Source organism: Lepidochelys olivacea, assembly GCF_965140295.1.
Source record: "Lepidochelys olivacea isolate rLepOli2 genome assembly, chromosome: 13".
NCBI classification, from domain to species: Eukaryota; Metazoa; Chordata; order Testudines; family Cheloniidae; genus Lepidochelys; species Lepidochelys olivacea.
In genome coordinates, this window is record NC_140423.1 from 38,294,082 (window position 1) to 38,313,784 (window position 19,703).

The 19,703-nt window shown below is 55.6% G+C and overlaps 1 protein-coding gene across 1 annotated transcript; it reads left to right on the plus strand.

Moving 5' to 3' along the window:
- The first annotated feature begins 13,127 nt into the window (after nucleotides 1-13,127).
- LOC311529391 (dehydrogenase/reductase SDR family member 4-like) lies at nucleotides 13,128-16,571 on the plus strand. Its single transcript, XM_084645377.1, has 8 exons — nucleotides 13,128-13,295; nucleotides 13,948-14,125; nucleotides 14,322-14,423; nucleotides 14,804-14,874; nucleotides 15,155-15,206; nucleotides 15,448-15,582; nucleotides 15,683-15,738; nucleotides 15,887-16,571. Exons 1-8 carry the CDS (start codon nucleotides 13,165-13,167, stop codon nucleotides 15,999-16,001), a joined length of 840 nt encoding a protein of 279 aa, XP_084501503.1. The 5' UTR covers nucleotides 13,128-13,164; the 3' UTR covers nucleotides 16,002-16,571.
- Nucleotides 16,572-19,703: the final 3,132 nt, after the last annotated feature.

A 19,703-nucleotide genomic window follows, 5' to 3' on the forward strand; every position in this document is an offset into this window, starting at 1 on the left:
GAGTCTGCGCAACCCCCCCCCGGTACCAGCTGGGCAGGCGCTGAGCTTCCCCCCCCGCCCCGAGCATCTTCCTCCTCCCCCGCCCCGAGCACCCCCCCGCATCTTCCTCCTCCCCCCGTTCCGGCATCTTCCTCCCCGCCCCCCGCGCGTCCCCCTCCCGCTCTGAACTTCCCCCCACCGGCACCTTCCTTCTCCCCCCTCGCGTCCCCCCCTTCCTGGGCACCCTCCCCTTGGGAGCTCCCCGGGGTCTATAGCGTAGACGGGGATGTCTATAGGAGTTTATAGGGGGTGGCTGTAGGGGTAGATGGGGGTGTCTATGGGGGTAGATTGGGAGTGTCTATAGGCATTGATAGGGATGTCTTTAGGGGGAGTTGGGGGTGCCTAGAGGGGTAGACAGGGCTGTCTGTAGGGATACATTGTGGTTTCTATGGCAGTAGAGCGGGGTGTCTATAGGGGTGGATAGGGGGAGTCCATAGGAGTAAATGGGAGTGTCTACAGGGGTCGAAAGGGGGTGTCCATAAGAGTAGATGTGGTGTCTATAGGGGAAGACAGGTGGTGTTTATAGGGGAAGATGGGGGGTATCTGGGAGTAGACGGGGGTGTCTATAAGGGTAGACAGGGGAGTCCATAGGAGTAAATGGGAGTGTCTGTAGGGTAGATGGGGTTGTCTATCGCAGTGGGTAGGGGGTGAACAGGGGATGTCCATAGGGGTGGGTGGGGGGTGTCCATAGGGGTAGGTGGGGGGTATCTGGGAGTAGAAGGGGGTGTCTATAAGGGTAGACGGGGGAGTCCATAGGAGTAAATGGGAGTGTCTGTAGGGTAAATGGGGTTGTCTATCACGGTGGGTAGGGGGTGAACAGGGGATGTCCATAGGGGTGGGTGGGGGGTGTCCATAGGGGTAGGTGGGGGGTATGTGGGAGTAGCTTCTGTTTGTTGTGGTTTGCTGCTCTCTAGTGGCTGTTGGCAGCAAAACATCCATGTCTCTCGGAGCTGGGGAATTTCACCCTCAGAGCCTGCCTTGCCCCTTCCTGTCCCAGGCCGGGGGGGTGCGGGTCTCTCTCAGAAGGGGGGAGCCCTCCAGCAGGCAGGCAGCCCCTGAGGCCTGTCCCAGAGCTGGGGGAACCTGGGCCCCTCTATGGTAGTTTTGGGGTCCCCTCCCCAGTCTGTGGTAGTGGGAGGGAGAGGCACAGATAGGTCTTGAGCTCCCATCCTTCCCATTTCTTGGGGTGGGATCCCAGGGCTCCTCCCTCCAGTCCAGGATCCTGGCTGCTCGCCCCCCCCCACACACACTGGGGTCACCCTGCAGGGCAGGCGTTGGGGTCATGTCCCACTCCAGGGCAGGGAGAGCACGAAGGAGCCGGGATTCAGAGCAAAGTCACCCCTAACATACAGAGCTCCAGAACAATCAATAGCTTCTGGGTAGGCCTGGCTGTTCTATCCCCATCCTCCTATTCCCCTATTCCCCCATCCATCCATCTATCTATCTATCTATCCCCATCCACCTCCTCTATCTATCTAGTCAAATGATATTTGCTTAGCCTTGCAATGTTCTTGTGTACACCCGGCCTACATCGACAGGTGGAATTCTCCTGTCACTGTAGTTAATCCACCTCCATGAGAGGCAGTAGATGCCTACACAAGGGCTCAGGTCGGCTGAACAATGTCGCTTAAAGGTGTGGATTGTTCACACCACCATGGGACCCAGCTGGTGACCCTTTCCTAGTGTCGACCAGTCCTACAAGATCTGCTTGAGGGATCATTGGGGGGAACTTCTCCAGCACGTCAGACTAGATTGGTGGTTTTCATCCTGTGCTCTGCAGACTATGTCTGAGTTTTCCAAAGGCGGCCGCACCTCCATATGAAATTTTTTAGGGGTCTGCAAATGAAGAAAGGTTGAAATCCCTGGCCTAGATCATCTAGATCAGTGCTACTCAAAGTGGTGGTCCATGAACTGGTGTCGGTCCACGAGCCATCAGCTGCTGGTCTGCGCGCACATTGGAAAACAAATTTGCCGGTCCCCCACATCAGAGAGCTTGAGAAGCACTGAGCTAGATGATCTCAGTGCTTCTGTCGACCTTTGAGTCTCTGACTGCTGAAGGAGACGTTTATTGCCTTCTGGTGTGTTTACACAAACCCTGCAATGCAGCTTTACGACTTCTATTCCATGGTAACTTTCTGTCCTGTTTTCCCTCATGCGGGGCTTTGAAAACTGTCTGGACAGGTCAAATTATTGGGATAATCTACCACTGATGCTTTTCTGTCTCCTCCTGCACCCTTGGGGTGGTCTGTTCAGGCTTCTCAGTGTCGTGTTGATGGATTTGGCTTGTTTATCGTTTGCGTTTTCCTTTTCCCAGGTGGTATCCACATTATCACATTATCTTCACATGATGGAGAAGTCATTTTGGTGGTGTCCTTAACACATGTCCATTGTCTTCAGGCCAGGCTTCAGGTTGGGTTGTTGTACTTAGAGTTTTGGATGTTGCAAGAAACTCTTTCCCATGGACTCTGAAGGTCTCCCACAGACCTTTACTTTGGAATGAGTTAATCTTATTAATTTGGTGTAGATTTCCATGACTCTGCTCCATAAAGGAGGACAGACGTAACGGCAGTGTTAAAAAAAATCATATTTCAGTGCCAGGGCCAATCATGCTCCATTTTCAGATCTTTGCAAGTGAATGAAAGTTCCTTGCCAACGTCTAGCACGGTTTCACCATCATTAAAAGTTCTTTCTTCTGTGAGTGTTTCTCCGTCTACTCTGATGGTTGTGGGAGATTGATGGCCGTATATTTTGTCTTCCATTTGTTGATAAACAAACTAATTCGTTTTGCTGGGTCTGCCAAGAGTTGGCTCTTTCCTTCCATTATGTGGTCGGTGTGTTGAACTAAGCAGCACAATGTCATCTGCAAAAATGCGGTCGTCCAACTGTGCTTTCTCATTTGTCCGTAAAATTCCTCTGTTGCATCCCGCGGTTCCTTCATTCATGATGGAATCAGTGACCAATGTGAACAACACACACTTGTCTGATGCCTGTTGTCAAGGCAAACCATTGCCTGATGTCACCACCATCTCTGGCTGCACGCTCAGCATGGTCATACAGATCCCTGGTATTCCAGGGAATGCCATAATTTTCCAAATGCCCCACAAACCCAATGATATACCTGAGATACCTTGGCGATATTTTCATCCTCCGGGCAGATGACCTAAACTCCCTCATTGGTTTCCACCACAACTTCAACAACCACCATCCCTCCAGTAAACTCTTTCTAAAACACTCCTGCACTGGCATCGGCTTCATGGACACCACAATCAGGTTCAACAATGGGACCCCGTGGACAACAATACACAAGAGACCCATGGATCACCACACCTACTGTCATAGATCTAGTAACCACCACAAACACACCAAGACATCTGTTATCTACAGGCAGGCACTCAGATACCACAGAATGCACTCCAAGGAGAACCGGATGCACACTCTAATGCAGGAATCGGCAACCTTTGGCACGCAGCCCATCAGGGAAAGCCCCTGGCGGGCCAGGATGGTTTGTTTACCTGCAGCGTCTGCAGGTTCGGCAGATCACAGCTCCCACTGGCTGCGGTTCGCCATCCCAGGCCAATGGGGGCTGCGGGAAGCGGCGTGGGCCAAGGGATGTACTGGCCGCCACTTCCCACAGCCCCCATTGGCCTGGGACGGCAAACCGCAGCCAGTGGGAGCCACGATCGGCTGAATCTGGAGATGCTGCAGGTAAACAAACCGTCCCGGCCTGCCAGCGGATATCCCTGATGGGCCACGTGACAAAGGTTGCTGATCCCTGCTCTAACAGATTCAAAACCACCTTCACCAAACCAAAGGACACTCCACCAGAGAAGTAGATCACATCATGGAACAGGTCACCCAAATGTCCCAAGAGAATCTGCTTCAATACAGAAATAAAACATACCCCCCCACACTGTAACCCATCCAAGGTTTCATCACCCAATTACAACCCATATTCAGTGGGGACCCCAACCTGAAAGAAATCTTTCCCAGACCCTATCTTCTGGCCCCAACCTCTCCAAGCCCATCATCAGAAGCTCCCCACAGACCAGGACCCACCAAGTCAAAGTGGCACCAGACCCTGCCAGAACAGCAGATGCAAAATCTGCAGACAGATCTCCACTGCTACAAAGATCCACCCTTTCAAGGTCCATGGGTCCTACACACGCCTATCACAATATGTGGTGTTTCTCAGCCAGTGCACTAAATGCCCCAATGTGACGAAGTTGGGGATTTCTGTCGTATTTTACATGAATACCTCGTGCACGCCTCCGTTTCCCTGCGTGCCGCATGTTTAACAAGGTGGTGGGAGAGGCTTTGTTGTTGCAGAGGGCCAGGTGTGACCTTGCCTGGCAGCTGGGGCCCCCAGACAACGGCCTGGAGATGGGGATCCCTAACAACCGATGACCTGGAGACTGGGAGGCTCAGCTCGGACATCACAGCTGGTTCAGTGGGAGGACAAAGGGCTGAGGATGGAGGACCCCGGTGACCCAACCAGCCAGTTCCAGCCAGAGGGGAACAAAGGATGGAAGGGAGGGCCCCCAGTGACCTGTTTACCTGGGATGGAGGACAAAGGACAGGGGAGGAGCTGTTGAGGCCAGTGATATCAGGGTCTCTGGGCTGGGGAGAGAGAGAAGCCAGAGCCCCCCTGGATGCAGGAGGGACCTAGATGTGCTGTACTGAGGGTTACTAGGCCCGAGGGCCCAGAGAGCTTCCTATGCTGGGTTCAGACGCTCAATAAACCCTCTTGTTTTATGCCGGCTGAGAGTCGCTCCAGTCTAGAGATCGGGTGTGGGGGGGAAAGGCATTGTTCCCTCTGGGCATGGAGGCCCTGGGGGGCCAGAGCAAGTGGACTCCCTGAGGGGGCCCACGGTGCTCGACAGGTGTGCTGAAGGCTCAGAGAGGTGCGGTTTCAGGAGGTGAAGGGCCTACAGCTTAACCCCCAAGAGAGTGGACCCCCGAGAAGGGCTGTGGCACTGAAGGGGGTTTCCCCCAGGGACTGTACAGAGCCGAGAGAGCATGAATCATAGAATCATAGAATATCAGGGTTGGAAGGGACCCCAGAAGGTCATCTAGTCCAACCCCCTGCTCGAAGCAGGACCAATTCCCAGTTAAATCATCCCAGCGTCCTGTGAGTCCATGACACCCAACAACAACTATGTGGGTGAATCCTGACAATCACTCCACTCTTGAATGAACTCACACGGGAAAATGCTAAAAGACAAAAACACGCCAACACCAGTGGGTGAACACGTTTCACTAAGCGATCACTCCATACCTGACCTCTCAGTCCTCAGCCTCAAAGGAAACTTGCAGAAAACTTTCAAAAGACGAGCCTGGGAGCTTAAATCCAGAACTCTGCTGGACACGGAAATCATGGACTGACCAGAGACACTGGCTTTATGGCTTATTACAATGATCTGTAACCCACTAAATGCCTCTTCTTTCACCCCCTTCCCGCTACAACTGGAGGGGTGTTAACTGGTCACTTCCCTTAAACGGTCCCTTGAAATATGTGTTAACTACTTACCCTAAGCAGTCTGTTCCACCTTGTATTTAGCTGACCTGAAGAGCTCTGTGTAAGCTCGGAAGCTTGTCTCTCTCACCAACAGAAGTTGGCCCACTAAAAGAACTCACCTCCCACAGCGTGTCTCTATAAGTTTCCAGACACTGTCTCTGTGTACGCTGTCAAAAGTCTTCTGGAAAGCTATAAAACATATCAGGAGGGGCTTCCCTCCCCCACTTCGTTCTGCACCATCTCTGAGAACAGCAATACAGCCTGAATCAGACCTCAGAGGTCTGAAACCCGCGTGGTCCTCTGCGGTGCAGGTCTGTCCGTTTGCTGACATGGCCCAGGATACTGTTGTACGCAGTTTCCCCGGGTGCTGATGATAACGTCGCCCCTCTCCAACCATGGCTCTGGGTAAGTTCTTCGACAATTTTACAAGAAGGCCTCTCTTGTGCTGGGTTGGGTTCTTCATTCGGGGGTGGGGAAGCCGCCCTCTCGTAATGGCACTTTCTGGCCCGAGAATCTATGAATCTTCTACCCAACCACTAACCACTAAGGACAATCTGGAGGGCTGTTTTGTCACATGCCTCTCTCCAGAGATGTTACCATTTCCCGCTGCTCTCCCATTGCCAAGCGTACTGATGGCTTTTCTAACTTCTTCCATTTATTGTAATATCTCCTAGATCAGTATCAACCTCTCACGGTAGGTCTTCGTTTTGTGTTTCTGTTGGTTTCCTTGGTCTTGGTCTATTTCAAACAGCCAAAAAACGTTCCACCCATTTTCTCCTTTGTTCTTCTTCTCTCCTGCAAAGGGTCAGTTGCAAATCTAAAACACACTGGGTCAAAAAGCAAGCCACTCAATCGGAGGGTCTTATCAAATAATAGGACACATTCCACAGGTATAAGATGGTAAGGATATTCGCTTTATTTTAAGAAGACAGATTTTGCCAGAAGCAGAAGGGAGTGTAGGGCTTGGGGGGATTTTGGGGGGAAAGACGTTTCCAGGTGGGCTCTTTCCCTGTTATTTTTGTTAGACACTTGGTGGTGGCAGCAATAAAGTCCAGGGGCAAAAAGTAAAATAGTTTGTACCTTGGAGAAGTTTTAACCTCAGCTGGTAAAAATAAGCTTAGGAGGTTTTCATGCAGGTCCCCACATCTGTACCCCAGAGTTCAGAGTGGGGAAGGAACCTTGACAGGGGATGGATCACTGGATGACTACCTGTTCTGTTCATTCCCTCTGGGGCACCTGGCACTGGCCATGGTCAGAAGATGGGAGGCTGGGCTAGATGGACCTTTGGTCTGACCCAGTCTGGCCGTTCTTATGTTCTAAGACACTGATGTTTGCTAAACAGTCCTGGTTTTGTAAAAGAATGTGATTCAGAACATTTCAAAAACTAGGAATGTTTGCGCTGAGTTCTCAGAGCTATCAACCAAGTGTGACGGGGCAAGGCCAGATGGCTATGGAAAAGTAGTGGGAGATAGATATATTAGCTCCAGGCCAAACAAATCCCTGGTACCAGGATAAGTGAAATGGCAGTTGCTCCAGGTCAGTTAAGACACCTGGGGCCAATTAAGAACTTTCCAGAAGGCAGGGAGAAGGCTAGGTTGATTGGGACACCTGAAGCCAATCAGGGGCTGGATGAAACTAGTTCAAAGCCTGCCGGTTAGTCAGGTGGGGGTGCATGTCAGGAGCTGTGGGAGGAAGCTGCGCTGTTGGAGAGGCTGAGTAGTACACACCATATCAGGCACAAGGAAGGAGGCCCTGAGGTAAGGGTGAAGTGGAGCTTGAGGAAGTGAGGGCTGCTGTGGGGGAAGTAGCCCAGGGAAGTAGCCCAGTACATGTCATGTTTCTAAAAGGTCAGCTACCATAGCTGTTACTATTAGGGTCCCTGGGCTGGAGCCCGGAGAAGACAGTGGGCCCGGGCTCCCCCCGCACCTTTGCCCCCTGATTAATCACTGAGACTGGGAGACAACAGGGACTGTGCAAGGAAGGATAACTTCTCCTCACCTCCCTCACTGGCTTATGATGAAAATGGCTCAGTAGACTGTGACCCTTGTCTCTAGAGAGAGAAGGGTTACGGGGAGGGTCACAGTGAGCCTCTGAGGCTAGTGAAATCCGCCAGGAAACGCGGGACCCACGGAGGCAAGGACAAAGCTTTGTCACACAAGTAATAAATGTGGGCCCACCTCTTTGCAAAGAAAAATCTTATTCAAACCCATTTCAATTCTAGAAATCTCCCGATTGAAACTGATTTCCTTTGCAACCGCACTCAAGTCTTCATTCTTTAAAGGCAGCAAACATTTATGGTGGGAAAAGTCTCTCAGAACACATTGGTTACTTTCAGCTCACATTTTGGTTGTCTTTCTCAAATGCTTTAAGGTGGCACCAAATCATAGGCGCCGACTTCTGCTGGCGCAGGGGGGTACTCAACCCCTCTACCCCCCGGCCCCACCCTGACACCACCCCTGCTCTGCCCCCATTCCAATCCCTTCCCCAAATCCCCACCCTGCCCCCGCCTCCTCCCCTGAGTGCGCCGCGTTCCCACTTCTCCCCCCTCCCTCCTGGAGCTTGTTATGCTGCGAAACAGCTGTTTTGCGGCGACAAGTGCTGGGAGGTAGGCGGAGAAGCGGGAATGCAGCATACTCAGGGGAGGAGGTGAGGTGGGGCGGGGTACTAATTTTCCTCCATGGGTGCTCCAGCCCCAGAGCACCCACAGAGTCAGCACCTTAAAATGTAGATTTGTTTATTTTGTATAGTGGTATATGTTGTATCCAAATGCAAGCCCTTGTATCATAAATGTCCATTATTGTTGTTATATGAAAAGGATAATGTTCTGGATACAAATATAGGAAGGTTTTTTTCAGTGCTATAAAACAAATTACTAACCACAGAATCATAGAAATGTGGGGCTAGAAGGAACCTTCAAGAGGTCACCGAGCAAGCCAAGTAAACCGAGACCATCCCAGATGGGTGTTTGTCCAACCTGTTTTTAAAAACCTCCCTTGGAAGCCAACTCTGGAGCTCAACTACCCTGATAGTCAGAAAGTTGTTGCTATTATGTAACCCAAATTTCCCTCGTAAGAAGCCATTTAAGTACCAAAGAGCTATATTAACTGGGAATTAACTAACTACAGACAGCGCGCAAGCAAACCCCGGAATACGAACTTGTCTCCAAAACCTGGTATAAAAATCAAGAATGTTTTAGTTGTTTAAGCTCATGGCTTCGGGAGAGGGATTGAATGTGAAAAGACTGTTGTGAGAATTGAAAAGGACAGGGCACTTGGGCTCTCTGAAAGCTGGATTTCATTTCCCGTTGAGACAGAAGGAACCACTCAGGCAAGGAACCAAACAAAAAGAAGGTGAACTCCAGCTTGAAAAGGTTATCTGGGATCTTTCTGCTGCACAAAGAGCAACGAATGTGTGCTGTGCCCTTGGTGAACAAACTGTATTATTCAGGAGCTGAAGGTGTCAACCTCGCTAGCACGAGGTAAAAGTGACAACCAACAACTCTGAATCTCAACAAGCCTGAAATTCCCAGCTCCCTAGACTCTAAGGCCAGAAGAAAACCCTGCAATCACGTAGTCTGACCTCCTGCAGAGGACAGGCCAGAGACCTGCCCCGCAATAATTCCTACAGCGGATCTCTGAGAAGAAAATCCAATCTTGAGTTAAACATTATCAGTGTTGGAGAATCCACCGTGACCCTTGGCCAGTGGTTCAATGGTTAGTTACCCTCTCCATTAAAAATTTACACAGTATTTCCAACCTGAATTTGTCCAACCATTGGATGGGGTTACACCTTTCTCTGCTAGACTGAAGAACCCATTGTTAAATATTTGTTCCCCATTTAGGTACTTACAGACTGGGATCAGGTCACCCCTGAAACTTCTCTCTGTTAAGCTGAATAGACGGAGCTCCTTGAGTATCTCACTATACGGCAGGTTTCTAATCCTTGAATCATTCTCGTGGCTCTTCTCTGACCCCTCTCCAATTTATCACCATCCTTCCTGAATGGTGGGCACCAGAACTGGACACAGGATTCCTGCAGTGGTTACACCAGTGCCCAATATAGAAGTAAAATAACCTCTCTACCCCTACTCCAGATTCCCCTGTTGATACAGCCCAAGATCTCATTGGCCTTTTGGCCACAGCATCGCACTGGGAGCTTGTGTTCAGCTGATTTTCCACCATGATCCCCAAACCTTTTTCAGAGTCCCTGCCCCCCAGGATAGAGCCCCCATCCTGTAAGTGCGGCCGACATGCTTTGTCCCGAGATGGGAGCATACATTTACAAGTTTGTGCTCCTGATCTCATGGAAATAGGAAGGAAAAGAGCACTTAAGAACTCTGAAGTGTGCAAGCCACGCACGCCCGTCGTCTGCTCAAACTGTATGCGCTCATCGGCAGGTCCTGTTTACAAGCAAACTACAACCGACAGGTAAGAAGAACACAAAAGAGTCAAGAAGAAGCCAACACAAGGAACAACCCTTCTCCCCCAAGACTTTAGCATTGGAGAGAGGAAGTTCACTGCCGTTGCAGCCGATTTTGTGCCATGCTCTGTTAGCTTGGGCGACACATGCCTGTTGTTCTGTGTGTGTGTGCATGTACTGTGTATGCCTTGTGCGTGTATTGTGTTATTTTCTGTGTGTTTAGCTTTTTGTGTACTGTGAATGTTTTGTGCATATTGTAGATGTTTGGTGTCATTTTGTTTAGTTGTTGTGTGTGCATGTTGTGTGTTTGTGCATGTATTGTGTTATTTTCTGTGTGTTTAGCTTTTTGTGTACAGTGAATTTTTATTGTGTTGTTTTCTGTTTCTGCATATTGGGAGATGAAAACACGGTTGTATCTGAAATGACTAAGCCGTTGACCTGTTAATCATCAGATGGTTAGAACCTGGAAAGAGGGCAGGGGCTAAAAACTGGTTCACAGAGAAATAGTGGGTTTAATTGGATTTACAATTCTTAATATTTGTAATTGGCCTGTCTCAAAACACCTCCTTAAATGGCTTCTCACTGTGCCCAATTATTAACTGTCTGGGTTATTCAGTAATAACCTGCAGGCTCCAGAATTTGGTAAACAACATTCATTTGCTCAATCGGAAACAGTTTTTAGGTATCTAAGAAGCAGTCTTGGCAGAATTCAGTTCATGCTGACAGACAATATCGCTGTTTATTTGAGTTTTCTCACGTTACATTTTCACAGTTGCAGGAAACGATGGGGCTTTAAGCCTTGTTTTCAATGTTTATCAATGTTAACGTTCACAGTTGTGCAAACGAACGGGCGACCAGACGATAATTATTGATGCTGAGATTCAAAAAGTGAAACCTGTAGAGCCATTAAAGCACAAACGGTCTCCCCGTCACAGGCCCACAAGTGCACGGCGTGAAATCCAGCATGGCTCAGTTCGCAAGCAGCTGTGTCTTACCTTGCCCGCCCGTGAGTGTGGCTGATCACAGGTGGAGAGCTTTGTCCGGGGCTTGGGGTGTGTGGCGAAATGGACGTTTACCGACCGATCAAATCTGATCCTGCCAGGCCGGCGGGCGAGAGGCTCCGAATGGAGTCACAAGAATTTGTGGAAATAACAGACTTTGGTCTCAGCGTCCCAAGAGAAAAAGCGTCACCCGCCCAGCCAGGCACAAGCTCTGCTCGATGCACCCCACCACAAGTCAACCGGAAGAGACCGTGACCGAGCTCACCCAACCCATCCCTTTGGGCCCGGCCACTCGTCTTTGGTTTCTTCTTCTTCCTTTAGTAATAAAAGAGCTGGGGTTTCGAACTGGGGGGAGTTGATGGGGCCATGAGCAGGGGTGCCCCCGAAGAGAAGGAAGAGACGCCTTGGACTTGGCAGGCAGAGAAACAAACAGTCACAGCCGGAAAACCATGTCGGCTTCCCCAGGCCGAAAAGAAAGATTGTTCGTCATTTATCAAATACAATTCCTCAGCATCCAACAATTTAAAATGACACATTTCAACCACACCCATCTATCTACGTATCTACCCCCATCCACCTTCTCTGTCTATCCATCCTCATCCACCCCCATCTATCTATCCCCACCCACCCCCTCTATCTGTCCATCCCCATCCACCCCATCTATCCATCCTCATCCACCCCCTCTATCTATCCTCATCCACCCCCTCTATTTATCCATCCCCACCCACCCCCTCTATCTATCCATCCTCATCCACCCCCGTCTATCTATCCTCATCCACCCCCTCTATTTATCCATCCCCACCCACCCCCTCTATCTATCTATGTATCTACCCCCATCCACCTTCTCTGTCTATCCATCCCCATCCACCCCCTCTATCTATTTATCCATCCTCATCTATCTCTCCCCACCCACCCCCTCTATCTAATCTATCTATTTATCCATCCCCATCCACCCTCTCTATCTAGCTATGTATCTACCCCCATCCACCCCCTCTATCTATCTATTCCCACACACACTATCTATCTATCCATCCCCACCCACCCCCTCTATCATATTTGGGGTCGGGAAGGAATTTTCCTCCAGGGCAGATTGGAAGAGGCCCTGGGGGTTTTCGCCTTCCTCTGCAGCGTGGGGCACGGGTCACTTGCTGGAGGAGTCTCTGCTCCTTGAACTCTTTGAACCAGGATTTGAGGACTTCAGTAGCTCAGACACAGGTGAGAGGTTTATCGCAGGAGCGGGTGGGTGAGGTTCTGTGGCCTGTGTCCTGCAGGAGGCCGGACTAGACCATCATGATGGTCCCGTCTGACCTTAGTGTCTATGAATCTACCCCCACCCCCCGGTATCTAAGTGTCTGTCTGACACCTCAGCCCTCCTGGGCGCTCAGACCCCACCAGTGACCCCAGTCCGCCCCCCGCTCCCCTGTTCAAGGCCGCCCCATGTGGCCTCGGCCGGGCCCGTTTCCCCGCCAGGGGGCGCCCCGGTCCCGCCCTGGGCTCTGCTCGATCCGCTTTCGCTTTCGGCGCCCGTCAGTCAGTCTGTCCGTCCGCCCCGGGACCCCGCCGGGCCGGGGGGCCGCGCGCAGCCCGCGGGGGGCGGGGGAAGTGGGGGGAGCCCCCGGGGGGCGAAGGGGCTGTTCGGGGTATGTGGGGGGGAAGGGTGCTGGGGCGGCGGAGAAGTGGGGGGAGCCCCCGGGGGGCGAAGGGGCTGTTCGGGGTATGTGGGGGGGAAGGGTGCTGGGGCGGCGGAGAAGTGTGGGGAGCCCCCGGGGGGCGAAGGGGCTGTCCGGGGTATGTGGGGGGGAAGGGTGCTGGGGGGCGAGGGGAGTGGGGGGCAGCCCCCGGGGGGCGAAGGGGCTGTTCGGGGTATGTGGGGGAGAAGGGTGCTGGGGGGCGAGGGGAGTGGGGGGCAGCCCCCGGGCGGGGGCGCTGCAGGAAGCGACCCAGGGGCTCAGGCCCGCCTGGCAGCGAAGGGGAAAAGTTTTCTGAAAGCGACATTTTGTGGGGGCGGGGCGAGGGGGGGCTCCATGGGGCGGGGGAAGAGGCGGGGGGGCCTGCCGGGAGCTGGGAGGAGCGGAACACAGTCCCCGTGGGGTGGGGTGAGCACAGCCCCGCCCGCCCCGGCCCCCTCTGACGCTCGCTCTCCTTTCCCAGGGGGCAGAGGCCGGCCGTGGGGCAGAGGCCGGAGGCGGCATGTGGGGGAGGCGGGCGGGGGCCAGGATCTGCCGTCCCGTGTGGGAGTCGCGGCGGGCGATGGGCACCGCCGGGGCGCGCCGGGGGCTCCTGGGCGACAAGGTGGCTCTTGTGACGGCTTCTACCGAGGGGTGAGTGACCCCCCCCAGCCCCACCGGTGCCCCTCACTCCCGCCCCCAGCCCCCTGGGATCCTGCCCAGCGCCCCTCACTCCCCTCCCGCACCCCCTGGGATCCCCCCACATCCTGCTGGTGTCCCTCACTCCCGCCCCGCAGCCCCCTGGGATCCCCCCCAGCCCCACCGGTGCCCCTCACTCCCGACCCGCAGCCCCCTGGGATCCTGCCCAGCCCCACCGGAGCCCCTCACTCCCGACCCGCACCCCCTGGGATCCCCCCACATCCTGCTGGTGTCCCTCACTCATGCCCCGCAGCCCCCTGGGATCCTCCCCAGCCCCACCGGTGCCCCTCACTCCTGACCCGCAGCCCCCTGGGATCCCCCCCAGCGCCCCTCACTCCCGTCCCGCACCCCCTGGGATCCCCCCACATCCTGCTGGTGTCCCTCACTCACGCCCCACAGCCCCCTGGGATCCTCCCCAGCCCCACCGGTGCCCCTCACTCCCAACCCGCAGCCCCCTGGGATCCCCCCCCGCGCCCCTCACTCCCATCCCGCACCCCCTGGGATCCCCCCACATCCTGCTGGTGTCCCTCACTCCCGCCCCGCAGCCCCCTGGGATCCCCCCCAGCCCCATCAGTGCCCCTCACTCCCGACCCCGCTCTCCCCCCAGGATCGGGTTCGCTGTCGCCCGGCGCCTGGCACAGGATGGGGCCCACGTGGTGCTAAGCAGCAGGAAGCAGAGTAATGTGGATCAAGCCGTGGCCGAGCTCCAAGCCCAGAACCTCAGCGTGTCCGGCACCGTGTGTCATGTGGGCATCGCCGAGGATCGGGACCGCCTGGTAGCCACGGTGAGCCCGGACGCCTGGGTTCTGTCCCCAGCTCTAGGAATGGGAGTGGGGGCTAGTGGTTAGAGCGGGGGGGCAGGGCTGGTAGCCAGGACTCCTGGGTTCTCTCCCGGGCCCTGGGAAGGCAGCGCCCGGCACAGTGGGGCGCCGATCGCGGTCAGTAACCAGCCCCGCCGCCCTCCCCGTCTCATCTCTCCAGGCCCTGGAGCGTCACGGGGGTATCGACATCCTGGTCTCCAATGCAGCCGTGAACCCGTTCTTCGGCAGCACGCTCGATGCCAGCGAGGACGTGTGGAACAAGGTGGGGGTGGGGGGAGAGCAGGGGTTGGGGGGCAGAGAGACTAGGGGATGTAGTGGGAGCTGGGGACAGCTGGGGGTCAGAGGGGTGGGAGGGAAGGTGGGGGTCAGAGGGGAGGGGCACTGGATGAGAGGAGGCAGCTGGGGGGCAGATGGGGTGGAGAGGGGAAGGGGCCCTGGGTGTAGCTGGGGGGCAGAGGGGGGAGGGGGAGAGAAGATGGGGGGCAGAGGGGTGGGGGAGTGGCACTGGATGAGAGGGGGCAGCTTGGGGGGCAGACGGGGTGGAGAGGGGAAAGGGCCCTGGGTGTAGCTGGGGGGCGGGGGGGAGGGCATCTGGGGCATGGTGGGGGACAGACCCCAGACCCCCCTGACCCCACCCTTCAGATCTTGCAGATCAATGTGACGGCAACAGCCCTGCTGGTCGGCCTGGTCGCGCCCCACATGGAGAAACGGGGGTGAGTGGGGAAGGCTGGGGGGAGGGGGGGAAATGGAGAGAGGGGAGACGAAGGGGAGGGGACCCTGGGGGGACACATGGGGAGATGGGGGAGGGGGGAGCCCGGGGGAAGGGGGAATGGATGAGGGGCGAGGGGATGAGAGGGGGAGGGGGGACAAGGAAGAAGGGAGCCCAGGGAGAGGGGGACACATGGGGGAGGGGCGATGAGGGGGGACGAGGAGGTGGGGAGCCCAGGGGGCAGCAGGTCTCTCGTCTCTGGCTCATTCCCTCTCTCCGCGCAGGGGCGGCTCCATCGTCCTCGTCTCCTCCATCGCCGGCTTCTCCCCCTTCCCGGTGAGATGCCCCCGGCCCTGGAGCGGGGGAAAGGGGGTGGAGGGGGGGTGGCTGGCCGGGGGGAGGGCAAGGCGGGGAGCAGGGGCGGTTGCTCTGGGGCTGGGCAGGGGGTAGCTGGTGGGGCCGGGGCGGGTGGCAGGTGGGAGAGGGGCTGGCTATTGGGTAAGAGAGGCAGGGGGTGGCCGGTGGGGGGGCACGGGGGGTAGGGCTGGCTATGCTAACCCCCCCCCCCCGCCCCCAGGCTCTGGGCCCGTACAGCGTCAGTAAAACGGCCCTGCTGGGGCTCACCAAGGCCCTGGCCCCCGAGCTCGGCGCCCGCAACATCCGCATCAACTGCCTGGCACCGGGGATCGTCCAGACCAAGTTCAGCTCGGCCGTGAGTGCGGGGCGGGGCCTCCGCTGGGGGGGGCACTGCTGGGGGCGGGGCCTCCGCTGGGGGGCAGGGCAGTGACCCCTAACTCTGGTTTTTCTTCCAGCTGTGGAAGGACGAGTCCGTAAAGGAGAAAATGATGGAGAACCTGAGAGTGCAAAGGTACCAATGTCCTCCAGCCCCCTGCGCACCCCTCCCCTCATCCCCCCCATCCATCCCCCCCACCCCCTTACACACGCCTCTATCCATCCATCCACCCCCCCCTCAGTCCCCACCCCCGCCCCGGGCTAACCCTGTCTCTTCTCCCCAGGTTGGGGGTCCCGTCTGACTGCGCCGGGATCGTCTCCTTCCTGTGCTCCCCCGACGCCAGCTACATCAGCGGGGAGACCGTGGTGGTGGGCGGGGGCGCCCCCTCCCGCCTCTGAGCCCCCAGAACCCAGATGACCTGATGGATGGACGGGTGGGCCCTGATTGGCTTGACCCCAAATTGGGAGACTGGTGTGGGCTGATGGCTATTGAGGTGCACTCCTCAGGGGAGGGGGGTCTGGGAGAGAAGCAGGTTTGAGTGGCAGGAATTGTTGGTGGCACTATAGGGAAGTGGGGGAGCAAGATTTGGGGGGGCTGGAGACAGCCAGTGGATCAGCTTTTGGGGGGCAGGGCGCTGGGGTGACCTGTATGGGGGGGTCTCCTTTGGGGAGAGAGAAGCAGGGCAGTTTTGGGGATGGAGGCAGGAAGGGGGGCCCAAGGGGTAAATGGGGTGCAGGGAGTGAGCATGAGGGAATTATTGAGGTACACATCTGGGAGGAGGGGTGGGGCAGGGAGGAGAAGGGGAGATTTAGGCAGGCTGTGGTGGTGGATTTTGGGGTTGGCCCCCCCATTTGGGGAGGGGGGCTGAGTATTGGGGGGCACGGGGACCCCGTGCCATTTCCCCCCTTCCCCATCTTTCTGGCTTCTAGCCACCTGCCAAAGACTTGATAAATTATCAGTGCATCCTCTGTCTGCATCCTTCTTTTGTGGGGAGGGGCAGGGGTCTCTAACGCAGGGGGTCTCTATCAGGGCTGCAGGGGGAAGGGATGGAAGGGGAAAAGGCGGGGGGGGCCTTTAAGGGGGTGGAGGGGGCAGGGGGCTATAATAGGTGTATAGAAGGGGCGGGGGCTAACTGGAGTCCCGCCCTCCCAGGTTACGTCCCCACCCTGTTCCCGCAAAGGGGGGCTGTTTTGCAGAGTGCGCCCCCCCTGCCACACACACTCCTCCTCCCCCTCCTTCCACCTTCTCTCTCCGCCTGCACAAAGCTCTTGAATTGTCGTGTTGCCAACTCAAGCCAACGGTGCCACCATGTCGCCTCCGGGGCCCAGGAACGACGCTGGCGTTCCCGCGGGCGTTTTCGTGACCCTTCTGTGGGGGTCCCGCTGGGGCGCTCCGGGAGAGCCTGGGGCACGTGCCGGCGTGACGCCGACTCGCTCCAGCAGCTCCCGGGCACGGCTGAGGGCCGCACGTAGCCGGCAGAGGACGGGAGCGGCCGTTTGACCCAAGGCGGGCTGGTTCATTGCCTTAGTGGTTATTCATTCGGCGCCGAATTTCAGCACCAACGCTCGGGCCAAATGGGAAATGCAACGGGTTTCCTTTCGCCTCGGTTGGGCCCACGTAGCAAAATTCTTCCTCCAGCTACAGCTGAGGCCTGGGAAAATCAAAATAGGCCAGCGTCTGCCGATAGGAAGGAAGACCCCATATGTTTCATCTGTATCAGGAGATCTCCTTTTAATCACTGGCAACTACTGCTCCCTGGCTTTGGTCAACCAACTAAACGTGGAAGCCATATGGCAGCGAACATGCCGCCTTCCCTCAGAAACCCGCTGGCCTCGGCCCGGCTCAGCGTTTTCTTTCCAGGCGTGCGAATGTTGACTTTGGAGACTCTTCCAGTTGGCCGACCGCCGAGCGAGGTTACCCGTTAAAAAATGTTGTGAGATTTGTGATTGTTTTCCAGAGGCTCGTCGATAGCCACCAAGCTCGCTGGTCTCCACGCCAGCGTCGGGTCGAAAATGCAGCCAAATGAAGTCGGTGCAGCCAGCCGCCGTTTCTCCTCAGATACGTTTTTCTCGGCTCGTTGTAACGCTGCGCTCGCAGACTGACGGCGTCTTGGTCTCAGTGAGGGGTGACATTCGGCACGTCCGTCTTTAATCAACAGGCCTGTTCCAACCACGTGTCCTCTTCTATTCCACGGTTGCACAATACTTTCTGAGCGAATAGTTTAGGGCCAACGCTTCAAAACCCGGTTGGATAAAAGGGTAGAAAAACAACAGCACAGAATTCTCTCGTGTGTCCAGACAATGTAAGAATAAACAAACACACAAACGCCCTTGTTGCTTTCCAGGTGTTGCCAGCAAATCTCGCCAAGCGTTCAATCCCCCACGCTTTGGTTAATGTTGTTTACTGATGATTTCTGATTGTCTTGTCGGGTGGGGGGAGACGATGCCTCGTAAACTGGGCGAGAATATCTCCGCGCCAGCTCACTTTCCCCTCTGGCCTTACAAAATGAAAAACCCGCTTGGTTGGCTACCAGCCAAGGCGGCGTGTTTAGCAAAAAGACCACGGAGAAGATGACCGTTTTACCAGTGACAAAAACTCGGCGTCTGCTTGGGGCTGTTTCTTCAGATAACCGCGTCTGCGGCTGTGCCCTGATCTCTGAACTTCACGCGGTGGCAAAGCCAAGCTTGTAATCCTGTCACTGTAAAACCAGCCCCGGTTGCGGGGTTTATACCGTCCCCCGGCTTTCGCAGCTTTCTTTGCAATTGACAAGTGGAGCCGGGTTTTGGGTGTTTTGCTTTTGTGTTCTGGGCAATTCGTTTCGGCAAAGCAGTGGCTCCTCCAGGCGGCTTGAACTTGAATTTGTTTGTTGAAACCTGTTTGTATCTCCAGTGACATCCCCCCTGCAAGTCCCCTCAGTGGAAGAGTTTCATGTTACGCCCCGCATTCCTTGCAGGCCACACGTGGAACAGCTTCGTCCCGGAGAGTGGGGGAGTCCGGGCCCCGCACCCCCACTTCCTGCGATCCAGCGGGACTCTCAGCCAGCCAGCAACACGAAGGTGTATTAGCCGACAGGAACACGGTCCAAACTGGAGCTTGTAGGTACAGAAAACAGGAGCCCTCAGTCAGGTCCATCTTGGGGGCCAGGAAGCTTGGACCCTGGCCCCGGGTCTCCCTCCGTTTCCCCAACCCCCTCCTGGACTTGGGTTACGTGCTCGCACCCTGATATCCCACCACCAACGCAGACAGTCCCAGTAAAACTCCCCTGCAACATCCCCAGGCCAACCCACCCCGCTCCCTGCTGCGTCGCCGGCTTTTGTCTGGTTCCTTCAGACGTTTGGAAAGGCCACAGCGGTGCCGCTTCGACATGGTTATTTCACCCAACCTCCGCCACGCGCCCCAGGACAGGCCTTGCCGTCCCGCCGCCGGCCGCCAATGGTCAGCGCTGCTCTTCTGCGTGCACCGTTGGGATGAGTAGAAACCGCCTGGCAGCGACGGCCCGCGAGGGTTTGAAATTAACAGGGAGGAGTTGGGGTCGGGCGGTCTGGGGGCTATTTCTTCAGGTGACCGTGTGGAGTGGTGGGGATCTGCTGCTTCGTGGGGTTAGAAAAGGATCCCGTCAGGGCAGAGAGAGACCTCGGTTGCCCAGCGCTGGTTCCTTGTGGCGTATTTAGCTCCGGTATGAGTGTGCGTTATTTCTAACCAAACAATTGTTTTCGCTGCACCAGGTCACCGCTTCGGATAACCCGGGTAAGCGCTGGGAGGGCTGCATTCCTCCCCAAATCTCCGTGCTGTCCGAAGGGGGTCCAGTTCACCGGTGGCACAGAGTTTCAATTCAAAGGTCTCCTTACAGCAAAAGTCAAGAGTTGCGAGTTTCCAGGAGCCGTACACGGCTCTAAGAATACTTTCCTTTAAGGAGAGGGGTATAGAGATTAAACGGGACTTTCCCGGCTACCATGGTTCACGGCCATGCCTCAGAGTAATTTCACTCTGGCCCAAACCAAAAAAGAAATACGGATGTTTGCTAAATTTACGTAAACGTGGCACATACACGTACACCCATGGGCCTTTCGGTTTGTGGGTTAAAAGTTGGTTTGTTCGCT

What these genes read in the sequence shown, in the direction of transcription:
- LOC311529391 (XM_084645377.1), top strand. Translation starts at nt 13,165, where the DNA reads ATGTGGGGGAGGCGGGCGGGGGCCAGGATCTGCCGTCCCGTGTGGGAG. An exon ending in GCGAGGACGTGTGGAACAAG is followed by an intron (nt 14,424 to 14,803) that starts GTGGGGGTGGGG and finishes CCCACCCTTCAG; the next exon opens with ATCTTGCAGATCAATGTGAC. An exon ending in GAGAACCTGAGAGTGCAAAG is followed by an intron (nt 15,739 to 15,886) that starts GTACCAATGTCC and finishes TCTTCTCCCCAG; the next exon opens with GTTGGGGGTCCCGTCTGACT.